Source organism: Arachis duranensis, unplaced genomic scaffold (genome assembly GCF_000817695.3).
Source record: "Arachis duranensis cultivar V14167 unplaced genomic scaffold, aradu.V14167.gnm2.J7QH unplaced_Scaffold_112907, whole genome shotgun sequence".
Lineage (NCBI taxonomy): Eukaryota > Viridiplantae > Streptophyta > Magnoliopsida > Fabales > Fabaceae > Arachis > Arachis duranensis.
This window is the reverse complement of record NW_026263811.1, coordinates 2,273-16,207: the sequence shown is the minus strand read 5'-3', so window position 1 is coordinate 16,207 and position 13,935 is coordinate 2,273. Positions and strand designations below refer to the sequence as shown.

Here is a 13,935-nt window from a genome sequence, read left to right as displayed (position 1 = left end):
ATATAGGGAAGGTGCATCAGCATAATCATAAGAAATGAGAATCCCGGCTCCAGCCTATTAGATTAGGGAAGTTGATTCACTCATAAAATTCCTTCTCTTGCCAAAGCAAAGGGCTCACTCCTTCCTACAAGGGAAGGTAGCTCTCCTAGCAAGTACGGATCTTCTTTCTTTTCGCATAAGCCTAAAATACTATCAAATACTAATATACTAATAGAAGACGCGGAACTAGAAGAGTCAGACTCTATTTATGTCATTTTTCAGGTATACGGGATAGGGGATACCATTCGTTCACTAAAAAGGTAAGAGAGGATTAGCAGGAGCATCTCCAACGAGAACAGCATCAGCAGATGTAGATTATTTAGAAGCCGTTCCCGTAGCCGGACTAAAAGAAGAGAACTCTCAAACAACAAGAAAGTGTTAGAATGATTTCCCGCACCCGCATGTATCATTTATTTGAAGTCATGGATACTATAGAATTACATTCTATAACAACAATACAGATTGGAAGGCAAGAGGCCCATTATCAGCTAAAGCCTAAAAATAGGTTGTTTCCTTGTAACTAGGAGGTCTGTCCGGTTTAGATACTCAAGTCTATAGTGAGAAGAAATCACATACAGTAGTAGAAGCCCAGAGAGAGCGTGCAGCTCATAAGGATAAGGTTGGATCCATGCTTTGTACATCCTCATAGGTTGGGAAAGATAGGTAATGAAGGCTCTTACTAGTTATAAGCTTAGGTCCATAAGAAAGAAAGATCGATACTTGTTGACTCTGTCTCCTTTGAGAACACTCCTAGCTTCCTAAAAACTCAAAGCGGACAGAGGAGATAGCTATGAATGAAGCGGAAGACAGATGAGCGGTTTGGGGAACTCGTCTCTCGGGCTAGGCTCTCTATTGATTGGGCTGCGATCAACTGAAGAAAGAAAGAGCTCTTTTGTATATACATACACAATGAAATGTACGAAAGATGGCTATTAATCCCAGCCTCTGAGAGCACTCTGCATTGAAAAAGAATTCGATTTCGGGGGAATCGTTGAAAGAGCTAGACTGTAAAAAGGAGATTTCAGATCCTGGATGCGCGAAAGAATCTACCTCAAAAACCAGTGATTTAGCCTCACAATCTATAATTTAAATAATATATTCTATATTAGATATTGAATATAAAAATATATTGACTTACTTTTTTAGTACTCTTTGTTACACTTGCTTTTTTTAAGGTTTAAAAAGGAAAAAATAAATATTTCTAAATTTTAAGTTATTAAAATATTATTTTATTTTAATTTAAAAGTGGTTAAAGTATTTTGAGTTGAACAAATCATTTTAAATTGCATTTGCATTTTAGCATAGAAAGAATAACTTAAAAAATTGATATACATTTTTGAAAATTTAACTATACAAAATCTTTCTCGTTTACAAAAGTTTAAAACCAAACTAAAGTCACGTCTAGATTTCTCTTTAGTTTGTAGCAGATGATAAGAGTAGTCGGCATAATTAAGCATTTTTTAGTAAATAGTGTAACTAATTTTATATTGTCTTATTAATGAGAGAGTTTTTATTTTTTTTCAAAAAGACATTCAATTTATTTTATTCATCAGGGAAAAAAATAAATATTGTCCAAAGTGAAGGACATAAGCGGACAAAAGGTGAGATAAAATAATTAAGTAAACTAAGAAAAAATGGAAAAGTATAACAAACACGGAGCTAGCGTTGAGGACGCAGCAAACGAGCAAGGATTTCTTGGTGTTATTTGGCAGCGTTGGTGGCAATCACTTCCGGTGGAGTAGCTCGTTGTTCAAACACTCTTTAATTTCGGTCCTTCCAGATACTCCATATCAGAATCGCTATGAGAAGAAGCCTACTGCCTCCATTTGGTTGGCATTCTAGAAGACTCACTATTGAACTCCACCAATCAAAGAAGTTGATTATCCTAAATCCAGGTACATATGCATCCATTTCTGCCTTTTGCCATATCAATTTCGCATTTTCACACTGGAACAGACAATGGTTTATTATTTCGTTTTCTTCCTGGCATAATGGGCATGTAGGAGGCGTGTTGGGAAACCTATGGTGGATGAGTTGCAAGACTGGAATTTTTTCATGGAGACATTTTCAGATAAAAATTGTGATCTTCTGAGGTGTGAGCAGTTTCTATAAATTGGACCAAATTCCTCTTTGTTGTATATACTCAGAACACAGCTCAATTAGTTCATGGTAGAACAGGTAAGAAATTCGAGGGGGTAGAATCCTGGAGCAAACTACTCATTGTTGTCTTGCCCCAACCCAAGGCCGTTAAGGTTGGTGAGGAGCATTGTTTTTAGGGGGGGAAGCGTGGTTGACAAGCCACTTCGAGGAAGCGACTGGAGTGCTTTCATCAAATGATGCATATCATATGGGCTGAGCCATTCCCATCCAAAGTGGTGGCCCGATTCGGCCTGGCCTGGTCGGGAAGAGATTCACATAGAGACTTTTGCTATCCGGGAATCTCTTTCTATGTTAGCTAGCGGGGGCGGGCTTTCCTATGATAGTCCCGCTGCGGCCTCTGTTGGTGGGAATATAGGCCGTCACGTCTCATCTTGACTTGGCTATACTTGTATGTAGCCAGCCATGTTAGCTTCACATGAGAGCCCTTTTTTGAAAGGCTAAAAAAAGGCACTCATCAGTCCCTTTCCTATTCAGCTTTGCCGCCTATTAAGAGAATAGGTCCCGTTCAGCCCGCCTTTATTCATCTATACCAGCTGCCACGCACGACCCAATAGGAACGATTTAAGCGCCCCTCTCTAGATAAGAAGCAGAACGCGCCATCACCTACAGCCCTTTCCTCTGCCGGGGACTTCCACGAAATGAAAACGGGCGGCATCGTCGTATGCTCGACATTGGTTGCCCTGGGTTAAATCCCGGAGCACTCCTATGGCCGATCTGTCACCCAACCCACTAAAAAACAAATAGGCTTGACCCCGTCCCGTTTGGAGAATGACCCTTATGGCATGGCTTAGTCAGTTATTCTCGCAGTTCAGATAAGATTCGGACCGCCACTTCTCTGAAAGCATGGTTCTTGCCTTCCTCTTTCCTCCCCCCTTGGAGCTCGTCCATTCGTTGGGTGATCCCTTGCTCTCACGTTCGAGTGTTTGCTCGTCGTTTAGGCCGGTGAGTGAGAATTCTGCTCATTGCAGTCACCTCCGGGGTTCTTCGCACCTGGATAGTACCAGGACCCTTGTGCCCCGGCCCTTGATCAGATAAATCCGCCCGTCCTATGACCAAAAACGAAAAATGAGCCTTGCGACGAGACGCGGACATTCCCCATGCTGCGGTTCCCTCCGGTCCGTTCCCGGGTTGGGTTAGGGGAACATCCGAGCGATTGCCTTCGCGGATCCAAACGCGCTCACAAGGCGCACAATAAGAATAAGACCAATAGAGACTTCATAAGAGACCATTTGAGCTGCAGATCGTAATGCTCCTAGAAAGGCATATTTCGAATATAGAGGAGTTAAAGTTCCCAACAATCAACGAATGGATCATAACCTTCTTTGAACCGTACGAGCGCGTCCTCTGTCACCCCCCCACCGCGCTTACGGCTCTATACCCCAACCCAACTTGCTCTGGCCCCTTACCTTACCTTAAGCCTCCCTTTCTATTCCTCGGTAAGCGGACCGTGGGAGCATGAGGGGGGGGCGGTATCCGCTTTTGACTGATAGAAAGCATCTATCTTTTGTCCCTCCTGACCGAACCCGAAAAGAATCACTTTATGCCACTTTGTACACTTTAGTGTAGGCACCTTCTTGAAACGTGCCAAGCTGTGGAAGAGAGGTGCCAGGGGAATCAATGCTCTCAGCTGAAACAGGGCTTGAAGCCTTCGAAAAACCTTTCTGCTCTTTTCTTCCTATCGAGTGGCGTCAACCGGACTTCAAAATGGAATAGCTGATCGAGCTCTTTGGTACGCGGCTTTTAAATTGAGCTGTTCTTGCTACTCCCATAAACTAAATAAATTGGGTGGGTAGGATAAGGACTATTATCATACAGCTCTTTTTCTTGCTCTTCCGGTGCCCTTTTATTATATCTTGGCTCGTTGCGCCTGTTTGACCAATGAGAGTCCAGACTGGAGCTCATCTGATTCATTCTTCCGTTTACTCATTCGTCAGTATCGTCAAAAGCAGCTGAACTCAATCCCGATGGCTACCATTACAGTGTCGATTGGCATTCCGCTTCTAAAAAGTTTAGATATACAAAAGATGTGACCATGATTCTATCTTGGTGAGAGTGGCGTGACTTGAAGCTGCACGGAGACCATTTCCTTTTCTTGCTCTCGTGCTGGATGTCATCTCGGCATATCGGTCGGTTTAAGATGAATCCGGGGGAGGGAGAAATCCTCCATTGGCCGTTGACCTTTGATTCTCTTCTCTGAACTTAACTTAGGCTAAGATTGAGTTGAATCCGCCTCTCTTCCGTATTCCTCAGCTCGAGTTTCTGTTGCTCTTGAAGCCCTTTCTTTCCGGCTTCCTTGAGTCAGCTCGGTAGCTAGTCTAGTAAAATAGCCTTTCTTCTCTTCCCTTAACTTAATAGGGGTTGCTCCTTCTTCTCGTCCACTCGGGAATGAAGCCTTACCCTTCGCTACTAACCTGTTAAATGGAGTTGAGCTGGCTACAAAATCCATTGCTTCAGTGATGGTTGCTTCCTCAAATCAAAGATGGGTGGCAGGGTCTTGAGAAAGAGTCCACTGCTGTCCAGTCATAGTCAGTAGGAGCTGCTCCGGCTCAGCTCGATCCAATTTCAAAATGGCACTCCGGCCTTGTAGTACCTCGCTATCCTCTGTTGGTAAGTAGCCATTCTGAACTGAGCTTGCTTTCTTAACTCTAAAATTAGGTCGAAGTTGGTCCTCAACTCTTCTTCGTTGGAACCCAAATTTGGAAAAGTTCTGTTAGGTTCTTAGTAGCAGTCGGCGACCTTTTCTTCTTTTACTTCACATAGCTTTTCGTCTCCTTGATAGCTGGAAGTTCTCCAAAAGTATGAAAAGCTGGAGGACTTTGTACCAGCCATTCCAGTGTGGTTGAATTTTGTTCAACAGCCCAAGGAATGTTCGCCTTTGTTATGTTATTTCCACTGCTTGAAGTGATTGTTACGACCACGAAGAAACGACGAATCCCAACTACGGATATATAAGAGCCAAAACTACTAAGGGCATTCCATCCAGCGTAAGCATCTGGATAATCTGGAATGCGACGTGGCATACCCGAAAGCCCTAAGAAATGCATGGGAAAGAGGGTCAGATTCACCCCGAAAAAAGTGATCCAAAAATGGATTTGACCTAAAGTTTCAGGGTATGTCCGACCAAAGATTTTACCCACCCAATAGTGAAATCCTGCAAATAAAGCAAAAACGGCTCCCATAGAAAGTACATAATGGAAATGTGCTACCACATAATAAGTATCATGTAGAGCAATGTCTAGCCCAGAATTAGCCGGGACTATTCCAGTGAGTCCTCCTATGGTGAATAAAAAGATGAACCCTACAGCAAATAACATGGGTGTTTTGTATTGTATCGAGCCCCCCCACATGGTAGCGATCCAACTAAAGATTTTGATTCCTGTGGGGACAGCTATGATCATGGTAGCTGCGGTGAAGTAGGCACGGGTATCAACGTCTAAGCCCACAGTAAACATATGATGAGCCCAAACAAGAAATCCAAGAACACCTATACTGATCATGGCATAAACCATGCCTAGATACCCGAAGACCGGTTTTCCCGAAAAAGTCGAAACGATATGACTTATGATACCGGATCCAGGCAGAATGGGAATATACACCTCTGGATGACCGAAGAACCGAAAGAGATGCTGGTATAATATGGGGTCCCCCCCTCCTGCGGGATCAGAAAAGGTTGTATTAAAGTTTCGATCGGTTAATAACATTGTAATAGCCCCTGCCAGTACCGGAAGTGATAATAAGAGTGGGAATGCTGTTACTGGAACGGACCACACAAATAGGGGTGATCTATGCATAGTCATTCCAGGTCCACGCATGTTGGAGATAGTTGTTATAAAATTTATAGAACCTAAAATGGATGAAACACCAGATAGATGAAGACTAGAAATTGCTGAATCAACTGCTCCTCCAGAATGGCTGGTAATACCACTTAAGGGCGGATAGACCGTCCACCCAGTGCCGCTACCCACTTCTACTAAGGCTGAGCTTAATAGGAGCAAGAGACTTGGTGGCAACAACCAGAATGAAATATTATTTAATCGTGGAAATGCCATGTCAGGTGCACCTATCAGAATCGGAACAGACCAATTACCAGATCCACCTATCATCGCCGGCATAACCATAAAAAAGATCATTAAAAAAGCGTGAGCCGTTATTAAAACATTATAAAGTTGATGATTCCCACCAAGAATTTGATCGCCGGGTCGTGCTAATTCCATACGAATCAATACTGAGAAGCATGTGCCCATCACTCCAGCAATGGCACCGAAGATGAGATATAGAGTCCCTATATCCTTGTGGTTGGTGGAGAACAGCCATCGGACCGGATTTGTCATAAAATGGAGAATCTTTCGTTTCCTTCCTTATCAGAGAGGGGCCCCTTCTTAGGGAGCGGGGCTTTTTTCTTGAAAAAGGGGGAGTGAGAGGGTAAGGAAAGAGGGGTGGGGAAGGCACTAAAAAAAAAAAGGAAAGCCCTCACTTTATTGATGGGAAATTTGGATCCCCTTTTCCTCTCAACCCCTCCCCCCAGGTTCAGGAGAGGGTCAACGCAAGGATCTTACTTCGAAGCAATCTCTGGAGTTTTCCCTTATCCGAACGGGTCTTGCAAGAAAAGATGATTTCATATTGAGCTCCAAATATACGCTATTGGGATAGGATGGTTCCCACTAGCTCTCCCCCCTAAGAACCGCACGTGCGAGTTCCCCCGCATACGGCTCAAGTGGCGAAGGTTTGAAGACGCTCGGCCAACAACGTAAAGGAAGGGGGCGCGAAAGCCTACTTTAGAGAAAGGCTAACGACGCGCATCCGCTGGGAGAGGAACGAATCCTTCGCACTTGGTAAGCGCTTCGCTGTAGCCAAGCTTACAGCTAGCCTATCGCCTAGAGCCAAGCTTCGACCGCGACTGCTCGTCGCTTCTGGGCGCCTTATTCCGTCACCCGAGATCCAAGTCAGCACCGGCAAAGATCTCTTGATTCCTCCCTTACTATTATCACATGCGGGCCGCGACAAGCTACCTGTCGCCTATCTCACCCCCTTTCTTTTCTTATTGCGAGACCTAGATCATTTACTGTCTGGCGATAAAGAAGAGAGGCCAGGCCACATTCTCGTCGGCGATACAAACATCGTCTCCAAGAATGGCATACCTAGTAAAGCGCTGTCCTGGGTACACCTTTTCTGCACAATAAAACATCACTAAGTGATGTGTTAAAGTGAAGAGAGGCCAAGAAGACAGAAAGCCAAGAGGTTGTCCTACTCTAAAGAATACGACACCTCGAACTGAGCGAAGAAAGGTACTTCAAAGATAGATCTGCTGAAGATTGCATCTAAACAATCTCCAACAGACTTACCAAAGAAAGTTCTAATAAGGTTAGTCTTCAGACTTAGGGGCCACCTATCGGTGGCAGACTTCAAGTCAAAAGAATAAACCTTACTGAAACCTTTTCATCTATCCAACGAACGGTCGGAGCTGATTCAAAGTTCCATCCATTGGAATAGACCGAAGCGATGAGGAAATCATGAAGAGGCTTCAATACCCTTTGATTCACAAAGTTACCTATGGCGAATATCCGTCTCTTACCAGCGCCAGCCTCGGTAGATTGCGATAGTCTACCAGGGGAGCCTGAGTCAATAGACTCACCGAAGTGTCTAGACCCGAAAGAGAGTTGATGGTACTCTCAGCGGTCTCTGTAGACTATGGAGATATCTCTTCATTCTTTTGGTTAGAAGGGTCTCGGATAAAGGGGACCTTAGAGGAAACCCTGCATCATAGTCACAATGGCTATTGATGTACAAACCAAACGATTTCATGACGCAGATGGTAGGGTAGAATATTCCTCCACGCGTCTTTTCACCTTTACGGCCTCCACGAAGGTCTCGCTTTCCAGGCTCCCAACGTACCCCTTGACACAAGGGAGTTGAGAGAAAACTAGGAAAGTACCTTAGGATCAGGTCTTTAGATAAAGCGACAATATCATTTCTTAATTGAGACTGTCTTGGCAGACCGGTGGAAGGGGTGACTATCGATTTCAATATCGATCTGTCAATCCGTTTCGCCAGGCGAAGAGCCCGACAAAGACTAAAGAGATATATGAACCCATACATAAGTCGGCCTTCAGATCCTTCTTCATAATCATTTTGTGATGGAAGGAAGGTATAATGGTATCCTGACCTCGTCAGAGACACTGGCACAGGTAATAAACTGTGCGACTTACTGACCCCTGCATACGCTTGCTTACAGCAAGTTGCTGTTTGTTTTTCTTAGAAAGCAGTAAACAGAGGGCTAGATCGTCGGTTTAACTGAATTACCTGTTTGGCAACGAGGTATGCTCCTATACAGAGTTCCTTGGTCAGACCGCCGGTAGCTATTATTAGTATTATCTTTTGATAGATACTAATAGCCCAAGATTTTCAAAAATCTTGTGCCATTTGATGGTCTTAAGATACAACAGTTTGTCAAACAAATACCTGGAAGAATTCTCATGTCTTTCCTTATCAGGTTTGGGTACCTGATGCAGAAGTCAGTCATTGGACTAACCTCCACTGGGACCAGATCACCGCCCTCAAATGTCAATACTAAAGTATAAGGCATTTGCGAATCCAACCGGATTCATTTGACAAACTGGTGTATCTTAATAAACACCAAAACTCGCCTAAACGACTGAATGTCGCATCAGTCGTGGGGGGGCACCTAGTTAACCAAACCAAACAAATGGGACTCCATGCGTCGTGGAGTGAGGTTAAACAACCAAATGTTGAGATAGAAGACCCAGATCTCTCCGGATCTGTATCTCGCTACCGATTGTTCGCCTCATGGACAGTCGGCACCCTTTCTGGCAATCCGACCGCAAGGGGTGATTCATCCCTTACTTACACCAACTGGGTTTAAAAACCCAGTCGATGCCACCCCCTTTCTTATTATTAGTAAGATAGGTTGCCCCTTTCCCCTCTCTCTAAGAAGAAGGTAAGCATCCCTCACTGCCGATCGCCTTCCCTTTAAGTGAGAAGGGGGTGAGCCTTCGCTTTTTGGATCGTCTTCTGCCCAATGTCAATGTGGTACCCTCCCTTTTTTGGTTCCCATTGGGTTTACCTTGTTTACAGGTCGACCCCATGGCAGCAAGAAAAAAAGGCGATCTTGTGCTATACTCCGGTGATCTCTTTCCTACCGAGGCACGCAAACCCCCATCGTGTCCCAGATCACACACATTCCGTAAATCGAAAGGGGAAGCCTACTCATCCATCAGCTCCTCTCGTAGATCGGTGCGGTTTTACGAAGCGTCTAAGCACAGTTCACTCGCGTTGATCAATCAAGAGCTTTGCCGCCACTCCTTAAGGTTACCTGTTTATCATACACTTCTTGCATTGTTTCCCACGCTTCATACCCCCTCTTCTCTTCTTAAGGTAAGGTAAAGGGCCAGGCATGGTGGGGTAGGAGCATTCTGCCGGCAATCTTTTTGGCTTGACCAAGAAGTCTTATGTCCTCCGAGTCGCACGGCGTTTTAACCGAAAGAACTTCTTTCGCAATTCATGCTTTTCTGTTTTTATGACCAGAAATTGTTTCTTGATTTCCATTTCAAATTGTTCTCTGGACTTTTTATCAATATGAGGTGATCGTAACACAGTATATAAGACTCGTGATTCAGGCAATCCAATCTTCCGTGTGTAAGGCCCAAAATGGTTTTCCAAAAATGGGTGATCAAAAGATCGAATCACTATGCGTATCTTGGTGGTCGTTACTTTTGGTGTTCTTTCTTTTTGGCCGACTCCTCTTCCTGTTCTATTGATCAGAAGCATCCAGCAGCGCCACGCCAGTAGAAAGAGTTAAGCTACTAAGCTAAGCTGCTGTTGGGGAACTACGCTATTGGGATAGGATGGTTCCTACTAGCTCTCCCCCCTAAGAACCATCCTAGCTACAGATTAGATCTATAAAAGAAAGCAGCTCCTCGCATCCCCAACTACGAGTGCCACATAACATCATAGTAGGCATCCGTAAGAAAGCCGTGCTTGCTTGATTCCTCTATCTTACTCTTTACACGCCATTACAGCATCATAAACGGAAAGGATAGTTTCAAGAAGATGCCTCCTAGATGGCTTTCCAAGCCTAAATAGCATATTCAGATCGATGTTGAGAATGATTTATGCTATTGCTGTCAAAGCCCTCCCCGACGCTTCCTATTTATCTTGTTAAAATCCCGGCCTGAGCTGCTAAGAGCGGGAAAGCGCAGAAGTTGCAAGAATCGGCCTAACAGCAAGGAAAACAACCATTGGAAGTAAGTAGGCCGTGAACTTACTATTTCATCTTCGACTTTGTCCCCGGGGATGAAAGAAGACTTAGTGCTTCCTGAAGACAGAGAAGGTACAAAGCATCAAATCATTCTATTTCCCCTCCGTGGGTAATTAGGATTGACAACGAAAGGCTAACTAAGTTAGAAAGCCGTTCCTATTCTCTTCTATAGTTCCGGGGTAAGAGACTCTATAAGAAGCGTTACTCCCAACTACGTAGAACACATAAGCTATGCCCGCGTCTTCTCTAAACTCCTATGAACAGCAAATTACCAGATCGGACTAGTTCTCAAAGGCTGACGAACCCTAAGGCAAGGAAAGAACCCGCCCTGATAAGCTGCAATTCGCACTCTCGGAAGACTTAGTGTGTTTTACTGCGAAGGGCATACCTGTGATGGAGTAGAAAACGAGTCAGAAAGCCCTCCCTTTACCTTAATGGATGAGGCATAGGAGGTTGAAAGCAAGAATTCGGACACCATTGGTCACAGAACTCCTCGGACTAAAACCTGTCCTCCACCATACCATGGACTCTACACTACATACTTGATTGACTGGCTTAGTAGACCGACACCTATGTGCTAATTATTTTATTGGTAATGGTATGTTTTGTACGTGGATACCACGAGGTTTAGTAATAGATATGGAACAACAGACTTTAAGTCTTGAACGTTCTATTCTACGAGGACCGATCTATCTTCTGCTCCGTAGGTACATGTTAGGGTTCAAGTTTTTTCATTTCAAAAGGGTGTTTGTTTATTAGCGGCATTGGCTTGCGCAAAATTTGCTCATTATAAAATCTTCTTCAATGTCTGAAGTTGCAATTGTACTTTTTTTTTCTCTGGCTACTGATTGATACATAAATACCTTTTCCAAAGCCACCCGCACCGCACGCCGCGAGCTGTGGGTTGCCCTGTTTTGGCTTACTAAGTCACGTGTAAGGCTTGCATATTGGAGACTCTTATCAGTCAGTACAAAGCCAGCCAGGCAGAATAAGAAGGATTCTCTTCGAGGTGTCCATCCGTGCCAATAAAAAACGGTGGTGGACAAGGAGAAAGGCCAGCTTACTTACTACATCAATAATCTTTCTTTCACCCCCTTTCCACCGGGCTTAGGTCCGCTCAAGATCAAGATAAGAAGAAGGCTTAGGAGGAACTTCTGGCACCAGAAACAAGGGGAAAGGAAAAAGAGAAAAGAATAGCTATTATTAAAACTATGTGATAGTTTTAATAAGGCTGCTAAGGTAATGCCCGACTCTACTTCAAGCAAACGGCGAACTAGTGGGTGGAGACTATTAGGGAAGGGCCGGAGCACCCAACCAGCGGGTTGGATACGCATTCATTCCATTTATTCTGGCGGATTACATCTTATTATAAATAAAGGAGCTTTCTTTTTAGCTTTGACTCGGAAGAGGTCGAGATCTCCACCAACCAAGAAAATAGGGGAGTGCATAAAAAGCACCTCATTCATTGATGGGAGAGTCCCCACCGGTCAGCGATTTGGTTTTATGCATTACACAAGGTGGCACGGACGAGTACTAATTTCATTGGGTACGCAAAGGCCTAACTCAGCTAAGCTAATAAATGCTGCATAAGAGAGTGGGAGGCCGGCCCCCGCCCGGAGGTGCACACCCTTTTAGGAACATATGCAAAGGGGTTAAGAGAGAAGTCAATGGAGAACTACCAAATCCAATGACTTTGATTTGTTCGTACCATTCTGTCATCGATCACTGCTGGGTCGGTTGGTGAGTCACCCCAAAGCATCGAGAAAGGTCAAGCATATATATTTTATGAAATGATCTGCGGTCTCATTTATGCTATGCCCTGCATCGTGCTCGTGTGTGTTTATTGAGCTTTCTTCACTTCAGCGCCATGCGCTTCGCTTTATAGAAATAGAAGAGAGAGACCGTTGTTTTGAGAGTGAAAAGCAAGCGCAAGCGATAGAAAGGATAGTACCTCGCGCGTTCGCGCGAAACTACTAGAAAATAGTGAGATCATTAGTGAAAGAAGGACCAACGATGATCCTATCCTAAAGGATAAGGAGGAGTCAGTCTTCTTTGAAGATCGAGGAAAGGCGTTTTGGACAATTATGCAATTCGGAAGAAGTCTAGAGGGAAAGCCTGTTACGAGTAAGTGGAGAGGAAAGATCTCCAGAGATTCTTATCTCATTCCAGTGGCTCGACCAGTAACCAATGGTGAAAACTCAAAAATCAATGGTTTCCCGGTAGAACCCCATTTCGCCCAAGTTGTTGCGAAAGCGGAAAAAAGAAGCGGTTTTTCGCACAGCTTGCTCATAGTGCAGGTCCCACTTGTATATTGTATTTGGCCGAAGAAGCATCGGACAGGTTGGAGTTCTTACCTTCTTGGGACTCCATGGACCAAGATCTGCTTTCATTATATGGGCAATATCGATCTACTAAAGTAGATCATATGGATATAGAAAAAGCTTCTGATTTGGATGAATTGGAAACATCTCTTTTCCATTTTTATTTACGTAGTTCATATCTTTGTTTCGTGTGTTCCCGGGAGGGATTTGATCTCTTCAATCTCGGGATACCACCTAAATAACAAAAGCCAGAGAGTCAAAAAAAATGGGTAGGGAAGAAAGAGTCTGAGGTCGGGTCGGACGACATACATCTTGGTTGGTTCCACCACCACTAGAGATTGGACATATATAGAATTCTTTATTAGAAAGAATTCTAAATAGCTGCAAGACCAAAACAGGGTGCAAAAAACCGAAAGCCCTTCTCTTCTTTTAAGTTCCTCCCAGATACATGGCTTACATACCCGGCTTAACATTCTTGGAAAACAATCGAATCGAGGGTCCGGAGGAGAATTGGCCATTCAATCTTGTAAACTCATTGAGACCGCAATTGGAAAAAGAGATACGAACGGAGAGGAATAACCAATCGATGAAAGAACATGAAACCATTCTGTTTCCATAGAGGTACGAGAAACGGTTGGGGGCAATGAAGTAGGTGAAGTGGTTGGATTTTGCGAGCTGTTCCAACCACTGCTGGATGTGATTCCAAGAGCCAAACGAGAATGAATACCACACAGAAGAGTAAAGACCAGGCTCCCTAATGGAATGTTTAACCGATCCATTCCGGATCGACCGAATTGGTACGGAAGTTGTAACATGGGAAAACCACAGAAAACACAACTTATTTGAATAAACCGGTGACCTACCAATTGTAGAAGTAGGATCTTTGGCAAGCAATAAGCACTTAAATAATACAATTCGAGTGTACCATCTTCTTTCTCATTTCGAGGAAAGGGTGCGGGAGGAAAAGAAAACAACGGAGGGATCCGAATCGGACCTAAATGGGAATGACATGAAAAGTCTTTTTCAAAACCAAGTATTAAGGGCGTTACGACGATATACGAGAGGAATGGAGAAAAACTCGTGATTGGTGTGGAGGGGAAGATCTTTTTATTATATAGTTCAAGAAAGAGTCGTCTCATT

General features: G+C 44.0%; 1 protein-coding gene across 1 annotated transcript; it reads right to left on the bottom strand.

Moving 5' to 3' along the window:
* Positions 1–3,106: 3,106 nt before the first annotated feature.
* LOC127743782 (cytochrome c oxidase subunit 1) lies at positions 3,107–9,664 on the bottom strand. The gene has a single exon (XM_052255963.1). The coding sequence runs from the start codon at positions 6,528–6,530 to the stop codon at positions 4,947–4,949; it is 1,584 nt and encodes a 527-aa protein (XP_052111923.1). The 5' UTR covers positions 6,531–9,664; the 3' UTR covers positions 3,107–4,946.
* Positions 9,665–13,935: the final 4,271 nt, after the last annotated feature.

Excerpts from the sequence above, each read along its gene's own strand:
- LOC127743782 (XM_052255963.1), bottom strand. The coding sequence starts at position 6,530 with ATGACAAATCCGGTCCGATGGCTGTTCTCCACCAACCACAAGGATATA.